At 46.3% G+C, this 27792-nt stretch overlaps 1 protein-coding gene and 1 long non-coding RNA gene across 9 annotated transcripts in view; one reads left to right on the plus strand and one right to left on the minus strand.

Annotated features, from left to right (window-relative positions):
* Positions 1–8939: 8939 nt before the first annotated feature.
* Positions 8940–27792, minus strand: part of OACYL (O-acyltransferase like) — a 73396-nt gene continuing 54543 nt past the window's right edge. For 3 of the 8 annotated variants that reach the window (XM_021099957.2, XM_084977760.1, XM_021099942.2), the window contains 5 exons: positions 22880–22993; positions 20731–20863; positions 17320–17506; positions 10419–10561; positions 9331–9596 (listed from right to left, as the gene is read on the minus strand). In XM_021099957.2, coding sequence (XP_020955616.2) covers positions 9471–9596; positions 10419–10561; positions 17320–17506; positions 20731–20863; positions 22880–22993 — 703 coding nt within the window. In that variant the 3' untranslated portion in view covers positions 9331–9470. Of the gene's footprint in view, positions 9597–10418; positions 10562–17319; positions 17507–20187; positions 20342–20730; positions 20864–22879; positions 22994–26786; positions 27770–27792 lie in introns of those variants that run through there. The other 5 variants (XM_084977773.1, XM_021099951.2, XM_021099955.2 and 2 more) reach the window with 4 other exon arrangements.
* On the plus strand, positions 22940–25114 carry LOC146406848 (uncharacterized). The gene is made up of 3 exons (XR_014816479.1): positions 22940–23073; positions 23248–23334; positions 25002–25114. It is a non-coding gene; the product is annotated as an uncharacterized LOC146406848 (long non-coding RNA).

Raw genomic sequence — 27792 nt, forward strand, 5'->3', positions numbered from 1 at the left:
AGCACTATTCACAATAGCCAAGGTTGTGGCATATATGATGGAATACTACTCAGTCATAAAAAAGAACAAAATAATGCCATTTGCAGCAACATGGATGGAACTAGAGACTCTCACACTAAGTGGAGTAAGTGATGATATCACTTATATCTGGAATCTAATATACAGCACAAATAAGCCTTTCCACAGAAAAGAAACTCATGGACTTGGGGAACAGACTTGTTGCCAAGGGGCCTAAAGTTATCACACAGGCCCTAAAGTTATCACTTTCCAGGAAAAGAAACTGCAGCACCAAGGCAGTCACACACCCCTCCAGTGGCAAGAGCTGCAGAGTCCTAGAAGGTATCACTTCATGTTGGGGACTTTCTCATTCTGGGGGAAGCTACCTTTTAACTGTCAGCATCAGCTCCAGCCTCCCAAGCTCCCGCTGATATTTTCAGGAAGGATTTGGGAACCTCTCCCCGCTGCCCACAGTGGCCGTCAGCCAGGCACGGCCGGTCAGGGAGGAAAGTACACATCACGTCTCACAATATGCTCTCCTCTCCTTTGTTTTATTTTAATCCCTCTAGGAACAGGAGGCAGATAACCTTTCAATAATCCAAAATCCCAATAAAAAGAAACTCTCCCTGAAAAGTACACAGTGTTTGGGAAGGCTTTGGTGTTGCATAGACTTAAAGATTTTCATCAGCCCTCCAATTTTTCTGTGTGCTTTGGAGGCAATGAGAGGAGAAATATTAGCTGAATAAAAGGTCACTGCCCTCAGGAGTTGTTTTTAGCCAAATAAATTTGACATGGCAGGGTGGAAAATTCTAGATAGATATTCAGTTGCTGACAATACCCTACAGCAGGTGCAACTCACCATTTCTCACATGCCCTGGAGGGGGAGGGGAAGCCCTTTGGCTCTTCTCTTGCTTGGAGATTTTTCTCTTCTCTGATTTGACTCTTTTTATTCTCATGCTTGTTTCCTCTAGCATTTACTTCCAGCTTCATCTGACTTTGCAGCCATGAACATTCTCATTTAAATACTGCCTTTCTAATTCTCAAACTTGAACAGGCATCAGAATTATTCCCCAGGGCCTGTGGAAATGCTGCTTGCTGGGCTTCATCCCCAGAGGGTTTTTTCCTTTTCTTTTCTTTTCCTTTCTCTCTCTTTTTTTTTTTTTTTTGGCTTTTTGGCTTTTTGCCTTTTCTGGGGCTGCTCCCACAACATATGGAGGTTCCCAGGCTACCGGTCTAATCAGATCTGTAGCTGCTGATCTACACCACAGCCACAGCAACGTGGGATCCAAGCCAAGCCGCATCTGTGACCCACACCACAGCTCACCGCAACACCGGATCCTTAACCCACTGAGCAAGGTCAGGGATCAAACCCACAACCTCATGGTTCCTAGTCAGATTCGCTAACCCCTGAGCCATGACGGGAACTCCTTCTTTTCTTTTTTAATGGCCATATGCATCTGCAACATATGGACATTCCTGGGCTAGAGGCTGAATCGGACCTGCAACTGCAACTACTTGCCTACACCACAGCCACAGCAACAATGGATCCAAGCCACATCTGCGACCTATGCTACAGCTGTGGCAATGCCAGATCCTTAACCCAGGAGCGAGGCCAGGGATTGAACCTGCATCCTCATAGATACTAGTAGGTTTCTTAACCTGCTGGGCCACAACAGGAACTCCATCCCCAGAGTTTCTGATACAGGTGGTCTGGGGTGGAAACCGAGAATCTGCATTTTTAACACGTTCCCAGGGGCTGCTGCTGCTGCTGGTCCAGAGACCAGTATAGAGAGAAGGACTTGCTTATACAAACCTCCCCGGGCTCTGTTTTAACCAGTGCCAACAGATCACTCTGCACTTTTGTCTCACTGTGGTTCCAAGGACAGCTTCAACGTCAGTGTTGCAGGACTCCATTCAAGTCCCAAAGATGGGAATTCCCACTGTGCAGAGTGGGTTAAGAATCTGGCATTGCCACAGCTGTAGCATAGGTCTCACCTGCAGCTTAGATTCAATCCCTGGATTGAAGATGTAGCAATGAAGCTCTGATGGGGGACTGTGGAAGTTAGTCTGAGGCTGAGCAATGCCAGAGGGATCAAGTCTTGATCATCTTGGCCCAAAGTGGTCCCAGAGGCATTTTAACTTTTCCTCACTCCCCAGTGGCTGTGGGTTCCATGTTCCCTGGGGTTTGCACTATCTCCGGGCTGGCCTCCACAGTCGGCTTTGATCAGAGGTCCTGGAGCTGAGCAGTCACTCCAGCCATCCTCTCACCAGAAACAGCAGCACCCTTCAAGAAGTCTCCATCACCAAGGATGGAGGTCCTTTACTGTCCCTTAGCTTGGGTGGGGTGGAAGTGGGAAGGGAAAGATCCAAGAACATTGAGGTCTAGTCTGACAGGCAGTCCTCATATTCACAATTGAAAAATAAGTGAAATATTGGTTTAATTTCAAATTTCCTCAGAAGGCAGTGGAAAAGACATAAATTGTTTTCAGTTGAAAAATAGCAGATAGATTAGAAATAACAGATATATTTCTAAAAGGATTAATTGGAAACCTTATCTGGTCTTCACAACATTCTAAATTTCCTAGTAGGCTGGCCATTTAAGAGGAAACCATGAAGAGTTCCCATTGTGGCTCAGTGGTAACGAATACTGCTAGTATCCATTAGGATGCGGGTTCAATCCCTGACCCTGCTCAGTGGGTAAGGATATGATGGTGCCATGAGCTGCTGGGTAAGTCACAGATGTGGCTCTGATCCAGCATTGTTGTGGCTGTGGCATAGGCCAGCAGCTGCAGCTCCCATTTGACCCCTAGCCTGGGAACCTCCGTGGGTCGCAACTTCGGCCTTAAAAAAAAAAAAAAAAAAAGAGGAAACCATGAATATTCTGATGCTTCTAATTCTCAGTTCAACAAGTCTGCAGTTTTCCCAGGAAGCTTCTGATGAGTTTCAAAAGGCAATGGTGCCCTGCACTGGTCTCTCAGGTGCTGCCCTCTTGTGGCCACTTGAACTAATCCAAGCAACTAAAGCTTTCTCTTGGATTCTGCCCATTTCTTCAAATCAAAGGGAGCAGAGCCCAGGAACTGACTTCTCCCACCAAAGGGGGAAAGATGATGAAAGTCTGCCATGACACAGATCCACAGGTCTGAAACTGCTGCCGTGGCTGTTCCTTCATAATGTTTTGTGAGCAAGGGACATATAAGAAATCATCGAGGCAGGTAATGGTGATTTTTCTAGACTTTGTTAAGAGAAAATTTGGAAAATAAGAAAGAAAACATGTTAATGAATATGAATATGTATGTGTTTGTTGTATCATATACATATGAGCATATGCATATATCTCACCGGGTCCTTCATTTTTGCAAATTATAAATTCCTACTCAGTAGCTGCTGGGTTGGGCTATCACAGAGAGCCTCTGCTCAACAGGATATTTATGACCAAATTCATTTATTGCTTTAATTTGCATATCATTTTAGAGCCATGGTTCTCAAATATGATCCTGGCACTCACCCCCAATTCAGAGTCCCTGAGAGACTTCCAGGGGATCCACAACATCAAAACTATTTGCACCATAAGACTAAGACCAAAAAAAAAAAAGACTTAAGACATTATTTCCTCTTTTACCCTCTCATGCCCTCATGAATATACACTGGAGTTTTCCAGAATCAACATGATGTATATGATACTGCAACAAACTGGAAGCAGTAGCCAATACAAGAAGCAGACACATCTTTTATTAAATAGGATATTACAGAGATTTACAAAACTGCAGCATAATGGCATTATTCTAATAGTTCTGGTTTTGAAAATATATTTTTCATAAAAGTTTATGTTAGCATGTAACAAATCTATTGTGTTTAAATGAATTAATACATTTTAATTTTGTTTTCATTTCTAATATAGTAAATATCAAGTTAGAATCCTCATAATAAACAAAGGGCTCCAAATAATTGTGAAGCTGTTAAGGATCATGAGAGCGAAAGTTTGAGAATCACTGATGTGCAGGAACCATGGGACTAGTGGGGTTATTCCCCAAGTGCCATTTGCCCACATGTACCAGCACCGATTTAATAATCAAGGAGAGATTTGGGGTGGTTAAGAGTCCATTCCCCTGATTCCAAAGGGTGGGGAAGGAAGTTTAGTTACAAGACTGCTAGCCAGGAAGATATCCTGCATTAAACTTTCCCTGAGGCCCCAGCTGAAGATGTGCTGCTGTGTGATGCTAAACAAGCTTGTTTCCTAGTGCGGCCACAGAGGTCTATGGCTGGAAGGACCCTAAGCCAGCTGGTCTTTGCAGCAGCTATAGATTAGATACCAGGGATTGTCCTGAATCGCCCCCCCCATCCTCTAAGTACCGTACTGCAGAGGCTGGGCAGCCATTACATGTCTTACATTCATAGCAAGGCTACTCATTTTTTTTTTTTTAGGACTGCATGTGTGGCATATGGAAGTTCCCAGGCTAGGGGTCAAATGGGAGCTACAGCCGCCAGCCTACACCACAGCCACAGCAATATGGGATCTGAACTTTGTCTTTGACCTACACCACAGCTCAGGGCAATGTTGGATCCTTAACCCAATGAGCAAGACCAGGGATCGAACCCTCATCCTCATGGATAACAGTTGGGTTTGTAACCCACTGAGCCACAATGGAACTCCCAGCAAGGCTACTCTTATGAGCTGAATTATGCTCCCCATAATTCATATGTTGAAGCCCTAACACACACACACACACACACCCAGTGTGACTGTACTTGGAGAAAGGGCCTTTAAAGTGGTAACTAGGAATTTCAGCTGTGGCTCAGTGGGTTAAGAATCCAGCTGAAGCAGCTCAGGTCACTACAGCCACGTGGGTTTGATCCCCAGCCCAATGCAGAGGGTTAAAGGATCTGGCACTGTCACAGCTGTGGCTCAGGTTTGATTCCTGGCCTGGGAACTTCCACATGCCATGGGCACAGCCAAAAAAAACATTAAAGACTTAAAAATAAATATATCTGGGAGTTCCCCTTGTGGTGCAGCAGAAATGAATCCAACCAGGAACCGTGAGGTTTTGGGTTCCATCCCTGGCCTCGCTCAGTGGGCTAAGGATCTGGTGTTGCCATGAGCTGTGGTGTTGGTTGCCAGTGAGGCTCAGATCTGGCATTGCTGTGGCTGTGATGTAGGCTGGCAGCAACAGCTCTGATTTGACCTAGCCTTGGAATATGCCATGGTTGTGGCCCTAAAAAGCAAAAAACAAATAAATATATTAATTGATTAATTAATTAAAATAAAAAATATATCTAAAAAAACACAAAACTATAGGGATGGAAAGCAGATACTTAGTTGCTGAGGGCTAGGGGTGGGTATAGAATTTGACTACAAGAAATTCAGGAGTTCCTGTTGTGGCTCAGCAGGTTAGTTACCCAACTAGTATCCATAAGGATGAGGGTTTGATCCCTCACCTTGCCCAGTGGGTTAAGGATCCGGATCTGGTGTTGCCACAAGCTGTGGTGTAGGTCACAGATGTGGCTCAGATCTGGTGTTGCCTTGGCTGTGGCGCAGGCCAGTGGCTGCAGCTCCAACTCGACCCCTAGACTGGAAAGTTCCATATGGCTCAGGTGTGGCCCTTCAAGGGAAAAATAAGAACTCCAGAAATTTTGAGGGGATGATGGAATTCTTCTATGTCTTGCTTGCTTGTGGTGGTGATTATGTAACTGTCTTCATTTATCAAAATTCACAGACTTATACCCCAAAAAAGGTGAATTATATCCTTTTTTAATTTTTCTAGTTTTTTCTTTTTTGTGCCACACATGTGGCACAAAAAAGAAAAAAAAAATTTAGGAGGAATTTTTTTTTTTTTTTGTCTTTTTGAGGGCCGAACCCACTAGGTTCCCAGGCTAGGGGTCAAATTGGAGCTGTAGCCGCCGGCCTACGCTACAGCCACAGCAATGTGGGATCCAGGCCTCGTCTGTGACCTACACCACAGCTCATGGCAATACTGAATCAGTTGTTAACCCACTGAGCCAGCCAGGGATCGAACCTGGATCCTCATGGATACTAGGATCCGTTTCTGCTGAGCCACAAGAGGAACTCCAGGAAGAATTAGAAAAGACACCCATTTACACTCTAATCCTGCTGCCTCTATAAATTGGTTTGACTTTGTTATCATAAACACTTCAAACACATACAAAAATAAAGAAAATAGGATAATGAGGTCCCATGTACCCATCACCAGCTTCAAAAATTATCGCTAGGAATTCCCTGGTGGCTCAGTGGGTTAAGGATGCAGTGTTGTCCCTACTGTGACTCAGGTTTGATCCCTGGCCCAGGAACTTCAGCATGCCATATGTATGGCCAAAAACAAAAACTATCACTAAATAGCCAGTCTTATTTATCTATCCCTCTTCCTCCTGACATTATTTTGAGATAAATACTACATTTTTATTTTTTTAATTTTTTTTGGGGGGGGGATCGCACCCACTGGATCCCTGGCCAGGATTGAACCTGCACCACAGCAGAGACCCAAACCACTGCAGTGACAATGCTGGATCCTTAACCCACTGCACCATAGAGAACTCCAAGATAAATACTACATTTTATACCATCTTGTCCATAAATATTTCAGTAGGCAGCTAACAGATAAGGACTCTAAAAACACCTAACCACAATACCATTATCACATTAAAAAATTAGTAAGTCCTTAATCTCATCGAAGACCCAGGCAGGGCTCAAGTTTCCAGTTGTCTCATAAATGTCATATGCTTTTTAACAGTTTGTTGCAGAGACCAAATAAGGGCCAGACATTCTATAAATCTTAGACTTCCAGGGAATTCTGGTTGAAACAATAGCCAGAACAAAACTGGACCTCTTTATCCCTACTTTATGATCTAAGAAATTGCATTTGTGGGGAGAGGTTTTGTTTTTGTTTTTGTTTTTTTGTTTTTTTTTGCTTTTTAGGGCCGCACCCATGGCATATGAAGGTTCCCAGTCTAGGGATCTAATCGGCCGGCCTACACCACAGCCACAACAACTTCAGATCTGAGCCGCATCTGCAGCCTACACAACAGCTCATGGCAACACCAGATCCTTAACCCACTGAGTGAGGCAAGGGATTGAACCTGCAACCTCATGGTTTCTAGTCGGATTTGTTTCTGCTGTGCCACAATGGGAACTCCCAGTATTATTATTTTTATTTTTATTCAAAACCTTTCAAAGGCTTTTGCTGGTAATTGGAAAGCTGTTTCCAAGGGCCCCGGTTTTCCAGCCCCATAACTAGTTGGATTGCCCAGCAATGTTGGAGGGCGGGTCATTTCCCATTGGAGTCCACCTGGGCTACAGTGTTCTTTCCATAAAGGCCACTCAACCCTCAAGATCTCCTCTGAGGCGTAAAGTCAGAGGGGTCAGTGCAGGGTGGGCCACCAGGGGGCGTCCGAGGAACTGGATGAACCTCACAGTTGCCAGAAAAGCCAACTTGGTGCGCGTTTTATTACAGCCTGAACACACTGGGTTGGGGCTTGTCTCTGCACTCAGGTCAGGTTGTGCCAGCAGAGCAGACCAGACCTGGGAGATATGTGGCCCGTTCCCCAAGGCTGGCTGCTAAAGATAGCTGTCAGTTGCCCTGCCAAAAGATGTGGGGGCCACAGCCTCCCCACCCCCACCCCGCAGTGGTCTTTCTTGCGGATTCACTTGAAGGCAAAGAGCGCAGGCATAGGTGGGGAGCATTCTGTGCCAATAAGCCCCTGGGAATCCCGTGGTTGTTAATAAATCCTTAGATGATTCAGCACACATGCACTATTACAAGTAATGTTAGACATAGGTAAGCAGGGGTAATTAACATGAAATTATGCACTTAGGGAGGAGCACAAGCCTGAGAACCTGACATCCATTCTGCACTTGGTCTTACAGCGTCTCCCCCATCTCTAGGCCTGGAAATGGAAACCAAGAGGGCGTGGGTAGAAGCCACGTTTTAGGGTCTCTTCCCTCTCTGATGGAAGTTGTGTTGAGGGGCTATGTTGGCTTGCTAGGGTTTCTGTAACAGAGTACCATACACTGGCTGGTTTAAGCAACAGAAATGTATCATCTCACCGTTGTGGAGGCCGGATGTCCTAAATCAAGGGGCTGGCAGGGCCACACTCCCTCTGACGGTTCCAGGGGAGGGTCCTTCCTTGCCTCTTCCAGCTTCTGTGTTTGCTGGCAACCCTTCGAGCTCCTTGGTGTGCCAATGAAATCTTCTCCATGTGTCTTTCCATCACCCTCCCTCCATGCGTGTCTGTCTCTATGTCATGGACGTTCCCAGACTAGGGGTCCAATCAGAGCTACAGCTGCCAGACTACCCTACAGCCACAGCGACGCCAAATATGAGCTGCGTCTGTGACCTAAAAATACACCACAGCTCATGGCGACATCGGATCCTTAACCCACTGAGTGAGGCCAGGGATCGAACCTGCAACCTCACGGTTCCTAGTCGGATTCATTTCCGCTGTTCCACGATGGGAACACCCCTTTTTTCCCTTTTAACAAGGACACCAGTCATGTTGGATTAGGGCCACCCACCTCCCAACCCCTAGATCTCATTTTAACTTGATTACCTCTGTAAAGACCTGTCTCCAAATCAGGTCACTTTTTAAGGTACCAGGGGGCTTAAGACTTCATATCTTTTTCAGGGAAAGCAATTCAACTCATACATAGAACTTGTTGTAGAATGGATAATATTTGGAAGGCCTGTAAGGACAAACCCATGAACTGTGGGCACTTAGTGGGTCATATCATCCAGGATAAAATTACAAGTCTAAAGGTTTCATAATAACCCCAAAACGATTATCATGTGGAAAACAACATCCTATGATTTTACCAAGAAAAGTGAGCATTATAACCTGAAGTACATTAAATTCACTACATTTGATGTTTTCCTATGATCACTGATATAGAAAATACATGCAGGATGAGACCTCCCCCCCAAAAAAAATCCAGATTTTTTTTTTTTTTGTCTTTTCGCCTTTTCTAGGGCCGCACCCATGGTATATGGAGGTTCCCAGGCTAGGGGTCGAATCGGAGCTGTAGCCGTCAGCCTACGTCAGAGCCATGGCAACGCGGGATCTGAGCCACATCTGCAACCTACACCACAGCCCATGGCAACACCAGATCCTTAACCCACTGAGCAAGGACAGGGACTGAACCCACAACCTCATGGTTTCTAGTCGGATTCGTTAACCACTGAGCCATGACGGGAACTCCCAGATTTTTTGTTTTTTGCTAAAAAGTTACCTAGGAGGATAATTATTGCATTCCTAAACAGATTATCACAGAACTCTTTTATACAGTAAACACACAGAACACACTTATATACTGAACACAAAGAATCTTATACCTTATAAACATTCACAAAATGAGATTCAGGCCACTTTCCAGGAACACAAGCATTTGTTACATAAACAAGGCCACCCTGCTTTTGCTCATTACCACTCACAAAAGGCCGACAGCCTCTGCGGGTTTTACCGGAAGTTCACGGCCCTGCAGGCCCAGCTCCCAGCAGGCACCGCTTCACTTCCTGACATGGTTTCTCGATGAACAGCGTCAGGGCCAGCCCAGCGATGAAGGTCACCAAACAGTGTCCAGAGAAAAGATAGAACTAGAGAGAAAGATGGGCAGAGCAGATACGGCCTTACTATACGATCCCTGTTGTGTTTGGATCTTTTTTTTTTTTTTTTTTAATTTATTTTGTCTTTTTGCCATTTCTTGGGCGGCTCCCGTGGCATATGGAGGTTCTCAGGATAGGAGTTGAATCAGAGCCATAGCCGCCGGCCTACGCCAGAACCACAGCAACACAGGATCCGAGCCGTGTCTGCAACCTACACCACAGCTCACAGCAACGCCGGATCCTTAACCCACTGAGCAAGGCCAGGGATCAAACCCGCAACCTCATGGTTCCTAGTCGGCTTCGTTAACCACTGAGCCACGACAGGAACTCCTGTGTTTGGATCTTAAAGCAAACCATCCTGGCTGTATGAAGTAGATCTGTAAGACAAATAGCCATAAATATTAAAAATAAAATAAAGGAGTTCCCATTGTGGCTCAGCAGGTTAAAAACCCCAGCTAGTCTCCATGAGGACTTAGGTTCAATCCCTGGCCTTGCTCAGTGGGTTAAGGATTCGATGTTGCAGTGGCTGTAGCAGAGGCCTCAGCTGCACCCCTGATTTGATCCCTAGCCGAGGAACTTCCATATGCTGAAAGTGTGGCTATAACAAGAAAAAAATAAATAGAAGAAAGAAAAGAAATATATCATCCTGTGCTGAAACCCTCCCACCAATAAAACAAAGAACAATAGCTTTTGACAAGAACAAAACAAAAATTAAAAAAACAGAAAGTAAGCCTGGAATGAAGTCAATAGATGGCTTCATACCAGGGCAAACAAACCGAGATGCTACATGGGCACTGAGGGCAGGTGACGCACCATGTTGATGTCTGTGTAGTGAATCAGCGTCTCCTGAAGCCCGTTGTAAAGGATGATGAGGATGGGGTGCGCCAGGTAGCAAGCGTAGCTGATGCTGGCCAGGAAGCTCCAGATACGGCAGGAAAGCAGCCGGTGCACCTGACCTGGCAGGGAGAGACACAGGCTCCTGGATCTGCAAGCCCCTCCCCGCCCCTGGGAAGACTCGGTATAGTCACCACTCCCTCAAGGTTCTACCCCTAAGTCTGAACTTTCTACTAAGAGGGTCAACTGTAATTTTTAAGAGGATGAACTAAAACAAGCAAACAAGCAAAAAAAAAAAAAAAAAAATTTCTGGAATTCTCATCATGGCTCAGCCATAATGAACCTGACTAGGATCCATGAGGACATGGGTTCTATCCCTGGCCTTGATCAGTGGGTGAAGGATCTTGCATTGCCCTCAGCTGTGGTGTAGGTTGCAGATGAGGCTCAGATCTGGTGTTGCTATGGCTCTGGTGTAGGCCGGCAGCTACAGCTCCGATTAGACCCCTAGCCTAGGAACTTCCATATGCTGTGCCTGTGGCCCTAAGAAGCAAAAAAAAAAAAAAAAAAAGTCCCATTGCAAGAAAATGAAAATCAAGACATGGTAATATTGAATCTACGGTCAGTGTACTTCTTTAGTGCAATTTCAACCTCCAAGTACAACACGTTCCACATTTAAAATAAGGTGTAAAGGCCCTTCACTAGCCTGGCTTCTGGTTCAAGGTGCACCACACAAGCTTCTGGGTCTTGGGAGGAGGCCGTTAACATTGTCTGGCCTCAGGTTCTTCACTCGGTTTACTTCTACAACTGTGCTGGCCATGTGAAGCCACTAGGCACTGTGGCTATTTAATTTTTTTTTTTTTTTTTTGTCTTTTTTCCATTTCTTGGGCCACTCTCAAGGCATATGGAGGTTCCTAGGCTAGGATTCTAATCGGAGCTGTAGCTGTCAGCCTATGCCACAGCCACAGCAATGCGGGATTGAGCCAAGTCTGTGACCTACACCACAGCTCACGGCAACGCTGGATCCTTAAACCACTGAGCAAGGCCAAGGATCGAACCCACAACCTCATGGTTCCTAGTCGGATTCTTTAACCACTGAACCACGACGGGAACTCCCGTGGCTATTTAATTTGAATGAATTTAAACTAAACAGTGAGTTCTTTTGTGGCGCAGCGGCTTAAGGATCCAGCACTGTCACCTCAACAGCTTGAGTAGCTTGGGATCTTTCCCATGCCGAGGGCATTCCAAATTTATTTTTTAAAGGCAGGAATCTTTAAAAAATAAATTAAAAAAATTAAATTAAACGCAGTGAGAAATCTCTGAATAGACCAGTAGCTCTGCAGTGAGTTGAATAGTGGTCTCCCAAAAGCTAGGTCCACCTGGAACCTTAGAATGCAGCCTTATTTGGAATAAGAGTCCTTGCAGATGAAATTAAGGTAAGAAATAGGAGATGAAATCATCCTGGATTAGGGTGGGCCCTAAATCCACAGGAGAGACACAGAGAGGCCACGAGAAGATGGAGGGCAGAGCCCGGAGGACGCGCCCACAAGCCAAGGACGCCGAGGAGCAGGAGTGGGTAGGACGAATTCTCCCTCAGAGCTTCCAAAAGGACCTTGCCAACACCTCAATTTGGGATATCTAGCCTCCGAACATTTCTGATCTGTTTTTGTTTGGTTTTGGCCATGGTGTGCGGCCGCTGCATGTGGGATCTCTGTCCCCAGACCAGGGATTGAACCCAGGCCATAGCAGTGAAAGCACCAAGTCCTCACCGCTAGACCACCAGGGCACTCTCTCTCTCTCTCTCTTTTTTCAGTTTCTGTTGTTTTAAGTCAAAAAAGGAAGGAAAGGGAAGGAAGAAAGAATTTCTGTTTCTCCTCTGCACAAACCTCAGCTACTCATGTAGGGTCGCACTGAGCACTCAGTTACTCAAGACGAAATCTTTGGTGCCATCCCAGACTCTTTTGTGCCCACAGAGAGCAGTCAATATATCTTACAAATGTATCCTGGAGGTCCCACTGTGGTGCAGCAGTTTAAGGATCCAGCATTGTCTCAGCAGAGGCTCGGGTTCTATCCCCAGCCCCACACAGTGGGTTACGGATTCAGCACTGCTGCAGCTGTGGCATAGGTCACAGCTTCAGTTCAAGGATGTGATTCCCTGGCCCTTCCTTATTGCAGTTTCCTGCAAGAGGGGAATTTTTTTCCCTTGTCTATTTTGATATCCCCATTATCCAGAGCAGTGCCTGGCATCCAGTAAGTATTTTACATAATCAAGTGAAAATACAGAGATGGATTCATGGACGAAAGTCCTAATCATAATCCTGAAGTAAATCCCAAATGACAAGTTGAACCAAAATATTACTACGGAACAAAGAAAATAGTTGTGGAATTAAGTCAGTAAAGAATCCAGGTGGGAGTTCCCACAGTGGTGCAAAGGGATCAGTGGCATCTTGGGAGGGCAAGAACATGGGTTCAATCCCCTGCCAGGCATGGTGGTTCAAGGATCTGGCCTTGCTGCAGCTTCAGCTTAGGTCAAGACTGTGGCTCTGATCTGACTTGTGGCCCAGGAACTCCATATGCTGCAGGGAAGCAAAAAAAAAAGAAAAGAAAGAAAGAAAAGAACCCAGGTAAGCCAAACACAAAAGAAAGTCCCTTAGAACAAACAATACCATGTCAGGAACTATGACTTGCTCCAGCTCACTATTCCTCACATTAAACTAATGTAAATTCAGATTTTATTGGTTTCACAGTTACTTTATACTTTTTTTTCTTTTCAGGGTTGCACCCTCAGCATATGGAGGTTCCCAGGCTAGGGATAAAATCAGAGCTGCAGCTGCCAGCCTACACAACAGCCACAGCAACTTGGGATCTGAGCTGCATCTGTGACTTACACTGGAGCTCACAGCAACGCCGGATCCTTAACCCACTGAGTGGGGCCAGAGATCAAACCCACAGCCTCATGGTTACTAGCTGGGTTCTTTACAACCAAGCTAGTATAAATTTATTTTATCTTTTTATAAATATATGTGTTATTAACATCAACATTTGTTTTAGGAGTTCCTGTCATGGCACAGTGGTTAATGAATCTGACTAGGAACCATGAGTTTTCGGGTTCGATCCCTGGCCTTGCTCAGTGGGTTAAGGATCCAGCGTTGCCATGAGCTGTGGTGTAGGTTGCAGACTTGGCTCAGATCCTGAGTTGCTGTGGCTCTGGCATAGGCCAGTGACTACAGCTCAGATTAGACCCCTAGCCTGAGAACCTCCATATGCTGCAGAAGGGACCCTAGAAATGGCAAAAAGACCAAAAAAAAAAAAAAAGTTTTAGCTTTTTATAAATATATGTGCTATAAACATCAAAATTTGTATCTAGGTTGTTTTTGCTAGTGTTTTAGATAAAATTAGGATTAAAACAATTCAAGCCAATACTAAGGATCCAAAAGAATTCTTATTCCTTTAGAATAGATCCATCTATTATTAACATTTGAGGACCATTGTGGCAGGGGACAGGGCACCATTGAGAGGTTTTAACTCAGAAGGTGATTCCAGGGAGTAGCCTACTATGCCCTGGTGGCCTAGTGGTTAAGGATTCAGTGTTGTCACTGCTGTAGCTTGGGTCACTGCAGTAATGTGGGTTGATCCCTGACCCAGAAACATCTACATGCCATGGATGTGGCAAAAGGAAACACACACACACACACACACACACACACACACACACACACAAAAGAGAAAGAAAGGAAGAAAATGATGACTCTGGCAACTGAATGAGACCAGCATGTTCTGCATTGGTCCTGACTGAACATGATGGAAAAGAGGATTTGAACCATCAAGATCCCGCCTCAGCCTAAGAGTCTCAATTGAATTCTTATTCAAATGTTCTTTTATAGATACACCTTCCTGAAATTCATCAGGTGAACACATATTCTTTTCTTTTTCTTCTTCCTTTTTTTTTTCTTTTTTCTTTTTTACAGCTGCATGTGTAGCATATGGAAGTTCACAGGCTAGGAGTCCAAATGGAGCTGCAGCTGCCGGCTTATACAACAGCCACAGCAACTCAGGATCCACGTGGCATCTGTGATCTACACCACAGCTCATGACAACACCAGATCCTTTAACCCACTGAGCGAGGGCAGGGATTGAACTAGTCAGATTCTTAACCCGATGGGTCACAATGGGAACTCCAGTGGGCCCACTTTCTAAAAATTTATCCAACCCATCACCTCCTACATTCACCCACTAATCAATCTTGGTATCTTAAAAATAGTGTTGGAGATAACAAACTTAGAATATCAGTCACACCTATAATTGTGATTGGCTAATGACAACATCCATCTGAATGATAAATTGCTCAGGAAGGAGCCAGAGGGCTTGTTGTTAATCACTTGGATTAACAGAGGTATGTATCATCCACACTCAGGCTAATGATCGATAGTATTTACTGGCTCCACTGTACTAATAATACCGTGAATTTGTTTAACGTTCCAACTTAACCTAAACCACGCCTCTCTTATCATGACGGGCATTAGCATTAGCCCATCATGATAAGTCATTACTCTCCGTCCAGCAGGAATACTGTGATGTTTGCCACATCGGAGGTGGCCTGTGCCAGGCCAGGAAGCATAGATGTTTATGTTCTGAGGCTCTGTCAATAGCACAGAGTCGGAAGTTCCCATCATGGCGCAGTGGTTAACGAATCCGACTAGGAACCATGAGGTTGCGGGTTCGGTCCCTGCCCTTGCTCAGTGGGTTAACGATCCAGCATTGCTGTGAGCTGTGGTGTAGGTTGCAGACGCGGCTCGGATCCCGCGTTGCTGTGGCTCTGGTGTAGGCCGGTGGCTACAGCTCCGATTAGACCCCTAGCCTGGGAACCTCCATATTCTGCGGGAGCGGCCCAAGAAATGGCAAAAAGACAAAAAAAAAAGAAAAAAAAAAGCACAGAGTCATTGTCACCAAGTGAAGGTCACGTGATCCAAACAGCTGCCCATAAATGCAAATACATCAGTCCAAGAGAATGAAGCCCATTTCCCTTTTTTTAATCTTTAATTTTTACTTATTTTTTATTTATTTTGTCTTTTTAGGTCCGCACACGCAGCATATGGAGGTTCCCAGGCTAGGGGTTGAGTCAGAGCTGTAGCCACCAGCCTAGACCACAGTTCACAGCAACACCAGATCCAGGCACCATTTTCCTCACTGAGAAACAACTAATTATAATTCTACCTACAGGGGTGTGGCCAGTGTCACCTGGGACCCCACGTTGCTGTGGCTGTGGTGTAGGTCAGCAGCTGTAGCTCCAATTGGAACCCTAGCCTGGGAACTTTCATATGCCTTGGGTTCACCCCTAAAAAGAAAAAAAAGAAAGAAACAATTTCCTGAGATGAGGAGACCAGGAGACTGGGGCCAGGGTGTGACCAGTACTTGGTATTTTTTTTTTTCTTACATTACTCTGCCTGTTCTCTTCCAATTTCTAAACTTGCTTCATTGGAGAGACTGCAAATTTTTCTTTCAGAACCTGTACTTGTATATAAACAAGTTTAAACATCTGAAATAGAATATGTGGGAGGGTTTCCCAAAGCCTATAGACAAATTAGGACTTTTGAGTCAGTATCAGTCATTCAGCAGTAAATAAAAGTCTCAAAGTTCCCATTGTGGTGCAGTGGAAACAAACCTGACTACCATCCCTGAGGATGTGGGTTCGATCCCTCCCTCGCTCAGCAGGTTGGGAATCTGGCATTGCCACGAGCTGTGGTTTAGGTTGCAGATGCAGCTCAGATCTGGTATTGCTGTGGCTGTGGTGTAGGCCAGCAGCTGCAGTTCCTGTTCCACCTCCAGCCTGGGAACTTCCATGTGCCTCGGGTGCAGCCCTAAAAAGCAAAAAAAAAAAAAAAAAAGGGATATGTACATGTATTTTCACATTGTCACCTTTAACAGATCAGTTCCTAAAAACAAACAATCCCATCAAAAAATGATCTAAACAGACAATTCTCCAAAGAAGACATAGAGATGGCCAAAAAAAACATAGTAAAAGATGTTCAACATCACTAAGTACTAGAGAAATGCAAACCCAAACCACCTTGCACCAGCCAGAATGGCCATCATGAAAAAATCTACAAACAGTAAATGCTGAAGAGGGTGTGGAGAAAAGGGAACCCTAATTACACCGTTGGTGGGAATGTAGACTGCTGCAACCACTGTGGAAAACAGTATGGAGATTCCTTAGAAAACTAAAAATAGAATTACCATTTGATCCTGCAATCCCACTGCTGGGCATCTATCCAGAGAAAACCATGACTTGAAAAGATGCATGTACTCCAATGTTCACTGCAGCACTCTATACAATAGCCAAGACATGGAAACAACCTAAATGCCCATCGATAGAGGAGTGAATAAAGAAGATGTGGTACATATACACAATGGAATATTACTCAGCATTAAAAGGAAAGAAATAACAGCATTTTTCGCAACATGGATGGACCTAGAAATTATCATGCTAAGTGAAGTCAGTCAGACAGTGAGACACCAACATCAAATGCTATCACTGACATGTGGAATCTAAAAAAAAGGACACTATGAACTTCTTTGCAGAACAGATACTGACTCACAGACTTTGCAAAACTTATGGTTTCCAAAGGACAGGTTCGGGGGGAGATGCACTGGGGGTTTGGGATGGAAATGCTAGAGAATTGGGTTGTGATGATCATTGTACAACTATAAATGTAATAAAATTCATCGAGTGGTAAAAAACAAAAAATAAAATATTTGTTGGCAAAAATAAATAAATAAATAAATAAAAACCTTAAAAAAAAAAAGACCTGTTTCTTAACGCACCCCCCACCCCTCTCCCAGCAAGCCCCATGCCACATCACTGAGCTCTTCAGCGTCAGCATACCTCCATAGCCCTCTTGACATGCGAATAAGACCCAGCCCACAGCTGCAGCCCACAGTGTCCGGTGGAGAGCCTGGTAGATGGCAGTGGCCACTGAAGAGGTGACAGAGGAGTCATCCACTGTGTAAGCCAGAGTCACCACTAGGAACAGGGTTGACAGGGAGCAGATCCACCCCAGCAGAGCCTGTACCTACAGGGAATAGAAACGCACTGGTCACAGCCCATTTTGGCTATTGTGTATTTACTTCCTTTTACACTAATTTACTTTTGGTGTGTTATTATAGTCACTTTTTTTCCACAACCACAGCATGTGGAAGTTCCCCGGCCAGGGGTAAAACCTGCACCACAGCAGCGCCCTCAGCCAGTGCGGTGACAGCACCAGATCCTTAACCCACTGCACCACAAGAGAATTCCATTACCGTCACTTTAGGTATCTATTTGTAAACCTCAATCACAGCCCCAATCTGACTGAAATAGAAGGTTCAGATTCGTGGTTACAAGGGGTTAGGGTTGGGGTGGGGTAGGGGACAATGGATGTATGACCAGGAAGAGGTAGCACAAGGGCAATCTTTGTGGTCCCTTTATTGTGGTGGTAGTGGTTACAAAAATCTACCACGTGATAAAATTGCACAAAACTGGAAGTTCCTGTTGTGGCTGTAACGAGCCAAACTAATCTCCATGAGGATATGGGTTAGATCCCTGGCCTCGCTCAGCAGCTTAAGGATCCAGTGTTGCCGTGAGCTGTGGTGTAGACATGGCTCAGATCCGAGTTGCTGTGGCTGTGGCTGTGGTGTAGGCTGGCACAGCTCTGATTCGCCTCCTAGCCTGGGAACTTCCACATGACACGGGTTCGGTCCTAAAAAGCAAAAGAAAAAAAAATTGCATAAGACTATATACATATATACATAGAAATGAGGGCCCACAAAACTGGTGGGTCTAAGGTCTGTGGATTGGGCCAGTGTCAATGACTTGGTTGTATCCATGTGCCATAACATGTTACTGATGGGGAAATATGGGTCAAGGGTACCCAAGACCTCCTCTACCATTTAACCAACTTACAGTGAGCTTTGAATCATTTTTAGATGAAAGTTAAAAGAAAAAAAAAAAAGGTAGTGCTCTAACCCACTCCCACCCCTTCTAACCTCCCACTCTATTCCTTAATCAAGTAAGGTTCCTTGACTGGGTATGCCCCCCGAGATTAATTGTGAGGGACTCTGGCATACAGCCTGTACCTGGGCTGCATCCATCAGAGGGCTGTAACCTGGGATGTATAATGTCAGAAGGAATGGGAGAATGGAGAAGTTTCCATCTCAAAGAAGAGCCCCGTGGGTTCAATTCTATTACTGGGCTCAGTTCTAGATCTTAGATCTTCTGTCGTCTAACTTGACCTTTTCTGACCCAGATCTGTCTTCCAAGGGTCTCTCTTACTTCTCTGTCTCAAGATGCTATGCTGACATTGACACTGACCTGAACTAGCATCTTTTCAGTCTACTGTCTTATCTCTAAAGGGAAGTCTCCCCCTCCTTGGGTCTCAGGTCCTGCCCTAGGTGCTGGCTACAGGGAACAAGTCACTTCCTCAAGGGTTCTCCCAAGCTTCCTCTTTTAGTCAAGGATGCCCCTCACTCTTACTCAAGATGCTCACTGCCTTATCTCTTCTCTACCACATGGAATATGCTTCCCTTCCCCCCAGTTGCCTCCAGTGTGGACTCTGCCTTCTTATTTTCTGGCTTCGCCCTTGGCCTATTCATTCCCTTCCAGGTCATTCCTCCAGCTCAGCTTGACTTGGGTCCCAGCTCCATGCTCCCTGGTCCTGACCTGGTCCTCAGAGTGATCCCCAAAAGCTCCATCATCATCTTAGGTTTTCCCCTTTGCTCACACCCATTTTCTCCCTGGGCACCACGAACCCCGACTACACTAAAGCACATCCTGAATGGCCTTCCGTTGTAGTCAATAACTGAATTGAACATTTTCCAAGGAATATCATAACCTATAACTCTAACCTAGAGGAAAAGTCATGTAGCCCCTGTGTATCCATTCCTTCCAATCAAACCCTGTCTCCTGTCCCTGCCACGAGCAACAGGAGATTTTCCAGGGACCAGGGCCTCTTCTCTAGAACATTTTAGGTGAGGCACCCACAAGACCTGGGCAAGCCAAGGTAGGGCCTAGCAGAGGGGCTTTGGAGTCAGCATTGCACCTTCATAGTGCAAGGGAATTCTTGGCCCTTCTTCTACGGTGAAGCCAATGAGCCTTCCCTCATTCATTGTGGAGCAGCTTCAGTGATTTCAGAACCAGGTGCTGGAAATTGTCAGTAAGACCTCAGAGCTGAGTTCTGCCCTCAAGGTCTTGTAGATCAACAAAGTCATACAAAAAGGTTTTCCACAGTTCAAGGCCAAGGTGATGTTTTAAATAGATTGCCCTAGGGGTGTATTTGAAATCAACAAGGCTGGAGGCAAGGGAACAAGTGAAGAAGTCCAGGTAAGAGATGAGAAGAGCTTCAAGGTCAGGGGGAGAGGCTACAAAAAGATGGCAAGAGAAACAACCGATGGAACTTGGTGGGTGATTGGATGGGGAGGATCAGGCAACAAGGAGGAGGCGTCCATGAATCCAGGGCTCTGGCTCGAGTAATGACACTGGGTGGTGAAGGAGAATGATTACCCACCGGAAAGAAATTCCATTTGGAACACAGAGTAAGAGCCTTCCTTCCTCTAGATACTGCACTATCTGATTCCCAGATGGAACCCTCAAATCTGACAAAGAATCTTATTTCTAGAAACCAAAGATCTAGTGCATTAAAAATCCAACCCTGGAGTTTCTGTTGTGGTGCAGTGGAAACAAATCTGACTAGGAACCATGAGGTTGCAGGTTCGATCCCTGGCTTCGCTCAGTGGGTTAAGGATCTGGCGTTGCTGTGAGCTGCAGTGTTGACTGCAGACGCGGCTCAGATCTGGAGTTGCTATGGCGGTGGCGTAGGCCGGCAGCAACAGCTCTGATTTGACCCCTAGCCCCATACGCCACGGGTGCAACCCTAGAAAGACAAAAAAATGAAAATACAACCCATGTAACCATGACCTTCCAGATGATGGGCTTGCCATCTCCCTGTGTGGGTGCACTTTTCCATGGCAATAGTTTCTCTGGGTCTGTACCAAGGCTCCAACACCCTGCTGGGTTCCAGATCTGGAGCTTTCTTAGGGGAACTCAGTAAAGAAAGCAGAGAATCAGGCTCTAGCAAGAAGCCGAGGCACCTCTTATACTGTAGCACCAAAAGCCATTGCTAACACACCACAGCACAATAAAGTACCCAGAGGTCGGTCTCCTGCCCATGGCTTTGGAAGGGCCTGGCCAAATGCAATCCACCTCCACATTGCGTGCCCAGCAGACCCAGTCCTTACGGTGGGGTATGAGGAAATCATATACCTTGGTTTTGAGTATGTTTGCCTGCTGGTTTTGGTACATGAAGATGCTCAGGAAGAGGCCCACGAGGAATGGTCCGAGTCGGCAGTAGGGCTTTGTGTAGTACTCCGAGAAGTACAGCATGGCTGCCTTTTCACTGAAAAACACAAGGATGTAAGACCAAAGGTTATGTTTGATTTGGAGGAGTTCCTGCTGTGGCTCAGTGGGTTAACAACCTGACTGCAGCGGCTCAGGTCTCTTCGGAGGTGCAGGTTCAATCCCCACCCTGGCACAGTGGGTAAGGTCCCAGTCGTGGCTGGGATTCAGTTCCTGGCTGGAAACTTCCATATGCCACGGGTTTGGTCATAAGATTAAAACAAATAAACAATTGATTTGGACATGGAAAAAGGAATCCCTCAGATGCACACTGGGGCAATCAGCAAACCCAGAGGAAAACTGGGGGTGCCTCTGATAATTTCTTCGGTAATGATCCACAGTGATCTCATGATCCAGCCTTGGGCCACAGCTGCCTTCCTAAAATTCCAAGTTCCTTTAGGCCTTCCACCTTGGATCTCAAGGAAATATGACGACAACTGAATTCATTTTAAATAATTGTTTCTGGTGCCTGGTATGTCAGGCTAGCTCTAAAAATGTGGTTCCTAGGAGTTCCCATCGTAGCTCAACGGTAATGAATCTAATTAGTATCCATGAGGACAGGCACGATCCCTGGCCTTGCTCAGTGGGTTGAGGATCCAGCGTTGCTGTGAGCTGTGGTGTAGGTTGCAGACACGGCTTGGATCTGGTGTTGCTATGGCTGTGGTATAGGCCAGCAGCTATAGCTGCGATTCAACTCCTAGAATTTCCATATGCTGTGGGTATGGCCCTAAAAAGCAAATAAATAAATGAATAAGAAAAGTGTGGTTCCCAGAAGTGAACCTCTCCTGAAAGAAGCAAACCTCCTCATGGAAGCGCTAGCAAAATTCTGTTGCTTGGGCCACACCCCTGGAGATTCTGGCTCAGCTGGTCCAGGACGGTGCTTGTTGGAAGCATCAGTGGGATTTAAACTTTCCCCAGGTGACTCTCATTTGCACCTGGAGTTGAGACCCGTTGGGCTACACAGGAGCAAGCCTCCTTGGTCACCTGGCTCTGCCCACAAAAGCTGATGACATGGTGGGAAGAGCATGATGCTTCCATGGTCAAAAGGCCTAAGGTGTAGTCATTCATTCATTCATTCATATATTCTGATCACAAATAAATTTTGAGCACTTTTGTGCCACACTCGGTTCTGGTCTATTTTATACCAGAAAGTCACTGAAGGTTGCTCTGAGAAGGTGACATACATACAAACACCTGTAGGAAGTGAGGGACCTAGTCCTGCCAAGATCTAGAATCTAAAGGAAAAACATTGCACAGTGAGGGAACAGCAAGTGCAAAAGACCTGAAGAAGGAGCATACTGGGTGTGTGGAGGGAAGGAGGCCAGTGTGGCTGGACCAGAGTTAGCAAGTAGGGCAGGGACAGATGAGGTCAGACAGAGACCTGCTTTGAGACCAATGGAGGAATTGGAGCAGATGACTGACACGATGTGATTTTAATTTGTAGCACTCTGATAGCTGCCTCGAGAACAGATTAGCGGGAAATCTTACCAGTTTTTCCTGTATAAGACGCAGCATTGTTATGGGGAAGAATTGTTACATACACCTCATTTGGGGAGGTAAAATAGCATGGCGGGTAAAGTCTTAAATTCAACTCACACCTCTGCCACTTACTAGGCGTATGACCTGGAAGGAGTAACTGGCAACTCCCTTAAATTTCAGTCTCTCCATTCCCTAAAAGGGTGTCCAACAACCGTTCAACCCTGGAGGAGAAACGCAATGCAACCACGTGGGGGCGCTCCTTTCCTCTGAGACGCATTTTAGTGGGCCACAGTGAGTTCCCTGTACTTTCAAAATGACCCCCAGCGCAAGCCGGAAGGTTCAGAAGCTTGGAAATAAACACGTAATCAACTTTCCCATCCAGGCAGAATAGTTCCTACCCATTTTTTTTTTTTTTTCCCAAGAGCCGATGTGCACAATGCAAACAGCCTGGCTTAGGTTCAGTAGCCCTGCCTGGGAAGTCCTGGCCACTCTGAGGCAGGCAATGGACAAAGCAGGGCACGCTGGGCACCATGGTTACCTTGCTTCTGACGGAGCTGCCACGGGAAGGTTGTAAGCCAGTGTGAGCAGAGCAGTGGCGGTGAAAGATGCCAAGAAGAGCGCTACTCCAAGGAAGATGAGGGCATGTTGATTTCTGCAAAGAAGAGAAGATGTCCACTTGCCTTCTCTGCAAAAATTGTGGACAGGAAAGACTTGCAACCTTGGCAGTCAGAGGTACTTCCTGCCAGGCTGCCTCCAAGAGGGGCCAAGGTGGGGGCAGCTACAGTCCAGTGGGGCAGGAGCTGGGCTTGGAGTTTCAGAGTCTGAGTTAGCCTTTAGTCTTGACCATGTACTAGCTGCCCAGACTTGGGCAGGATCTTGAATTTGAATTTCTTCATCTTCACACAGAAATTTGCGGTGCAGCTCAAAATGAGACCATGTCTGAGAATGGCCCTGACCACCCACGAGGCCCTGTATGGGTGATGCAGGAGAGAGGTGACTGTCAGACACAGGTGGGACGTGGGGGAGGGGAGATGGTTACAGAAGGCCCCCAGGGATCCTCCCCCGACCCTGATGCAGAGTCTGACAAATATCTGGGTGCAGGCAGTTCATGTAGGGGCTGGAATGAGGGATGGGATGTGGAATGGGGAAGCAGGGAAGGCCATTGCAAGAATGCACTATCAAGGTTCTTCCAGAATGTTCTAGGGAGCCTTATGAAACACATCTCAAAACTGTCCTGGGGGATGAAAGAGAGAAGCATTTTCCTACTGTCTAATATCCCCTGTGGGTCAAAGGCCCCACAAAAATTAATTCCTCCACAATTTGGAACTCCGGGTATATAAGGCTGAGAGGATTCTTAAAGGAGTTCTGGTTGTAGTTTATAAGAAGTTCTGGGCAGGAAATGAGACTGAAGGAGATAGGCTCAGGGCAAGGCCCTGCTGGATCTACTCGGAATTGGGAGGGATGGGACCAGGAGGATCTGCAGTGGCGTAGAAGAAATGTTGAACGTGGGTGCCAGACATCCAGGCACAACTCTGCCCAGATAATGCCTTTGGCGATCTTTTTCCGCTGCTTGAAGTTGCCATGGTTATTCATGAGGAAGGGATGAGAGACCATTTGCTTAACCCCACCGTGATGCTGGGAACCAATGATTTTCACCCAGAGTGCCGATTCTAGTTTTGTGTTAATGCTTGGAATGGAGGAGGGGTGGTGCTCAGTGGTGCTGTCCCATCTGCCATGAATGTGGGCGAGAGAGGTAGGCGACAAGGCTGTCTATCTACCATGCCTTTTGCCAGACCCTCTAGCTCAGTCCTCTGTGACTTACTAGCATTCTATACAAGTGTGTTCTCTGAAGAAAAGGCCCACTTTTATACCTCCTAGCATTCATAGGTTAAAGGTAGTAGCATAGTCACAGATTTGGGTAGTGCTGGGTTTTAGTTGAAAAAGTGAAATCTACCTTCCATGACAGCCTCTAGGAAAGATGCTGACTTTGGGATGAGGATGCCTCAATCACAGGGACACTCAGGTGGGTTCCCACCAGGTCTGGAGTGGGAAGGTACGAAGCACTCATTGTCCTAGCTGGGTGGTAAACCATCCAGTCATGCCATGCAATAAAAACCTACATCCACCCAAGTAAATATTTAACTCCCTTGGGGGCTGAAGCCCACACCGTGGTACCTCTTGTCAGAAGTCAGACAAGTCCCCAGGAGCTCCTGCCACTGCAGAGACTCTAATAAAAGCTTCCTAATACAAACTACTTGGATGGTGCCCCTCCAGATGCTAACCCCAGGACCTTGGAATGTGACTTTATTTGGAGACAGGTTCTTTTTTTTTTTTTTTTTTTTTTTAGGGCCACACCCACGGCATACGGAGGTTCCCAGGCTAGGAGTTGAATCGGAACTACAGCTGCCAGCCACAACCACAGCCACAGCCACAGTCACAGCAACATGGGATTCAAGATACGTCTGAGACCCACACCACAGCTCACAGCAACGCCAGATCCCCAACCCACTGATTGAGGCCAGGGATGGAACCCGCCTCCTCATGGCTACTAGTTGGATTTGTTTCTGCTGAGCCACCATAAGAACTCCAGTTCTTTAAAGAGATAACTCAGGTGAAATGAGGTCACTGGGGTGGCCCCTAATCCAATGCTGTCTTTATAGGAGAAGAAGATTGGGACCCAGACACCCACAGAGGGGTGACCACGTGAGGACACAGGGAGAAGGTGGCCATCTGCAAACCAAGGAGGGAATCCTCAGAAGGAATCAACCTTACCAACACCTTGATCTCAGACTTCTAACTCTCAGAAGTCGATTTCTGGTGTTTAAGCCACCCAGTCTATAATGCTTTGTCAAGGGAGCCCAAGCAAACTATTACACAGAGGTTCCAAAACAAGCAGACAGGAAGATAACAACACAGGTCCCACCTTCTTTCTTGCCAGTGTTTGTCCTCCTTGGCCCCTGAGCCACTGATCAAGAGCTGTGACCGCAGCGCAAGTAGCCTGGGGCTATCTGGGCCAATTCAGGTCAGCAGTTGTAATTTCTGGCCCTTTAGGGGCACTGCTCTCAGGACAGTGGGATTGAGAAAAGTTTAGAGCTTCAAGCACTGACGACCACCTCTATTCTCTCAAGAGTGTTGGTCCTAGAGTTCGCTTCGTCATAGCGCAGTGGAAAGGAATCTGACTCATAACTATGAGGTTGTGGGTTTCGATCCGTGACCTCTCTCAGTGGGTTAAGGATTCGGTGTTGCCATGAGCTGTGGTGTAGGTTGCAGATGCGGCTCAGATCCTGCATTGCTGTGGCTGTGCTGTAGGCTGGCAGCTGTAGCTCCAATTGGACCCCTAGCCTGGGAAGCTCCATATGCCGCAGGTACAGCCCTAAAAAGCAAAAAAAAAAAAAAAAAAAAAAAAAGTGTTAGTCCCTCAGAAAAGTCCATTCCAGGGCCACAGCCCAAGAGAAGGAAGGAATAACAGAGTGTCTTCCTCTGGTCTGAAAAGATCCTGAAGGGCAGTTCCCTGGTGGTCTAGTGGTTAGGATTCAGCACTATCACTACTGTGGCCTGGGTTCTACTCCTGGTCTGGGAACTGAGATCCCATGTCAAGCTCCTACATGCGTGCTATGGCAATAATAATAATAATAAATAAATAAATTTTTTTGGTCTTTTTGCCTTTTTTAGGGCCGCTCCAGCAGCATATGGAAGTTCCCAGCCTAGGGGTCTAATCGGAGCTGTAGCCTCCGGCCTACACCAGAGCCACAGCAACTTGGGATGTGAGGCACGTCTGTGACCCCCACCACAGCTCACAGCAATGCCGGATCCTTAACCCACTGAGCAAGGCCAGGGATCGATCCCACAACCTCATGGTTCCTAGTCAGATTCGCTAAGCACTGCGCGCCATGAAGGGAACTCCAATAAATAAAAATTTTTTAAAAAAAATTTTAATGAAAATATCCCGGGCTGTCTTGGAGGTCTCTGTCAGCTCCCAGTGTCCTGGTCAGGACTCCCCACAGAATTTCTCTTGCTTTTTATTCACTCAATACCCCAACCAGCAGTCAGAGATTCCTGCTGCCAATGCACCCTAGAAGGAGCAGGTAGAGGTTTGCCCTGTCTCACTGGCCAGGGCTCCAGGCTGGCTGAGCCCCACACCTGCCCACCCATACCTGCAGGCACTTGCCACATCTCCAGAGCCGTGCAACAGTCAGCCTGTGACCACCCAGAGAACTGGTCAGACCCAGCTCAGTGGGGCTCTGCTGCTCCGCCTCCCCTGGCTGCTTTCAGGAGTCAGTCAACCCCAGTGGAGCATGAGTACATCTCAGCTCCTTCAGGGGAGCCCCTGCCCTGGCAGCAGCAGGGATCAGTGACAGGGGTACGGAGTAATCAGCCCAGCCCTCTGAGAGGCCTGGGGGCGGGAAAGGGCTTGCTCAGCATCCCAAAGACAACTTTGTCTACTCTTTTTTTTTTTTTTTTTTTAAAGTCAATGCCTGCCACCAGCTATAGCCACAGCCACAGCAGATCCAAGCCATGTCTGTGACCTACACCACAGCTCACGGCAACGCTGGATCCTTAACCCACTAGGCAAGACCAGGGATTGAACCCACGTCCTCATGGATACTAGTCGGGCCCATTACCACTGAGCCACTTTGGTTCCCAGACAAAAGGAATTTCCACCATTGTCTATTCTTGACCTTCTCTGATTCCATGCTGGGGCAGGAGGAGATCACATGAAGTCCTCATTCCTCCCACTTGCGGGCATTTCATCCTGGGAAGATGTGAGTATAAACTAAACAGGCAGAGAGGTAGCTCTTCCTATGAGAGGATGTTCAGAGTTTGGGGTTTTTGTTTTTTAGGTTTTTTTCCCCTACATATTTATTCCCTGAATAAATAGCAACGTGATTATCAGATCTTATTTCCATAGTCAATTTCATTTGCTTTTAGCAGGTCTATTATACTATTGAAAATTGCACTCCCTAACCCTTGTCCCGCACTTCTGAGAAAATGAGACATGACATTAGGGTGCTTCTGATTCAGGAGAATGGGTAGGGGGAGTTCGGACCTCACCCCTCCTTCCACCGATGCGTACAGATATAGGTACCCCTTCCTCAGTACTGAGCACTTGTTCTTGGTTGTCACGTTCCACCCTCCAGAAGAGTGGAATTGAGAAGCAGTGCAACTGGAAGTAGGTGAAAAGTGGTGATGCAGAGCAAAAGAGGATGCAAACCCTGCCATCTGGGAAGACTTTGGTAAAATCTGTTCCACATCAGTACCTTCTAGAAAGGGTTTTTAAAGAGGAAATCTAGGAGTGGGGGCTGGTTGCACAGATATGATGTGAAAAAAAATGAATGATTTCTTACATATCCTAAAATAACATCTTGCTTGTTTTTAAAAAAAAAAAAATTGGGGAGTTCCTGTCATGGTACAGAGGAAATGAATCCGACTAGGAACCATGAGGTTGTGGGT

The sequence above is a fragment of the Sus scrofa genome, chromosome 1, assembly GCF_054392235.1.
Source record: "Sus scrofa isolate SSC_HxYL_T2T_F1_AM1 chromosome 1, Sscrofa_HxYL_maternal_Yorkshire_Landrace_v2.0, whole genome shotgun sequence".
In the NCBI taxonomy this organism is placed as follows: domain Eukaryota; kingdom Metazoa; phylum Chordata; class Mammalia; order Artiodactyla; family Suidae; genus Sus; species Sus scrofa.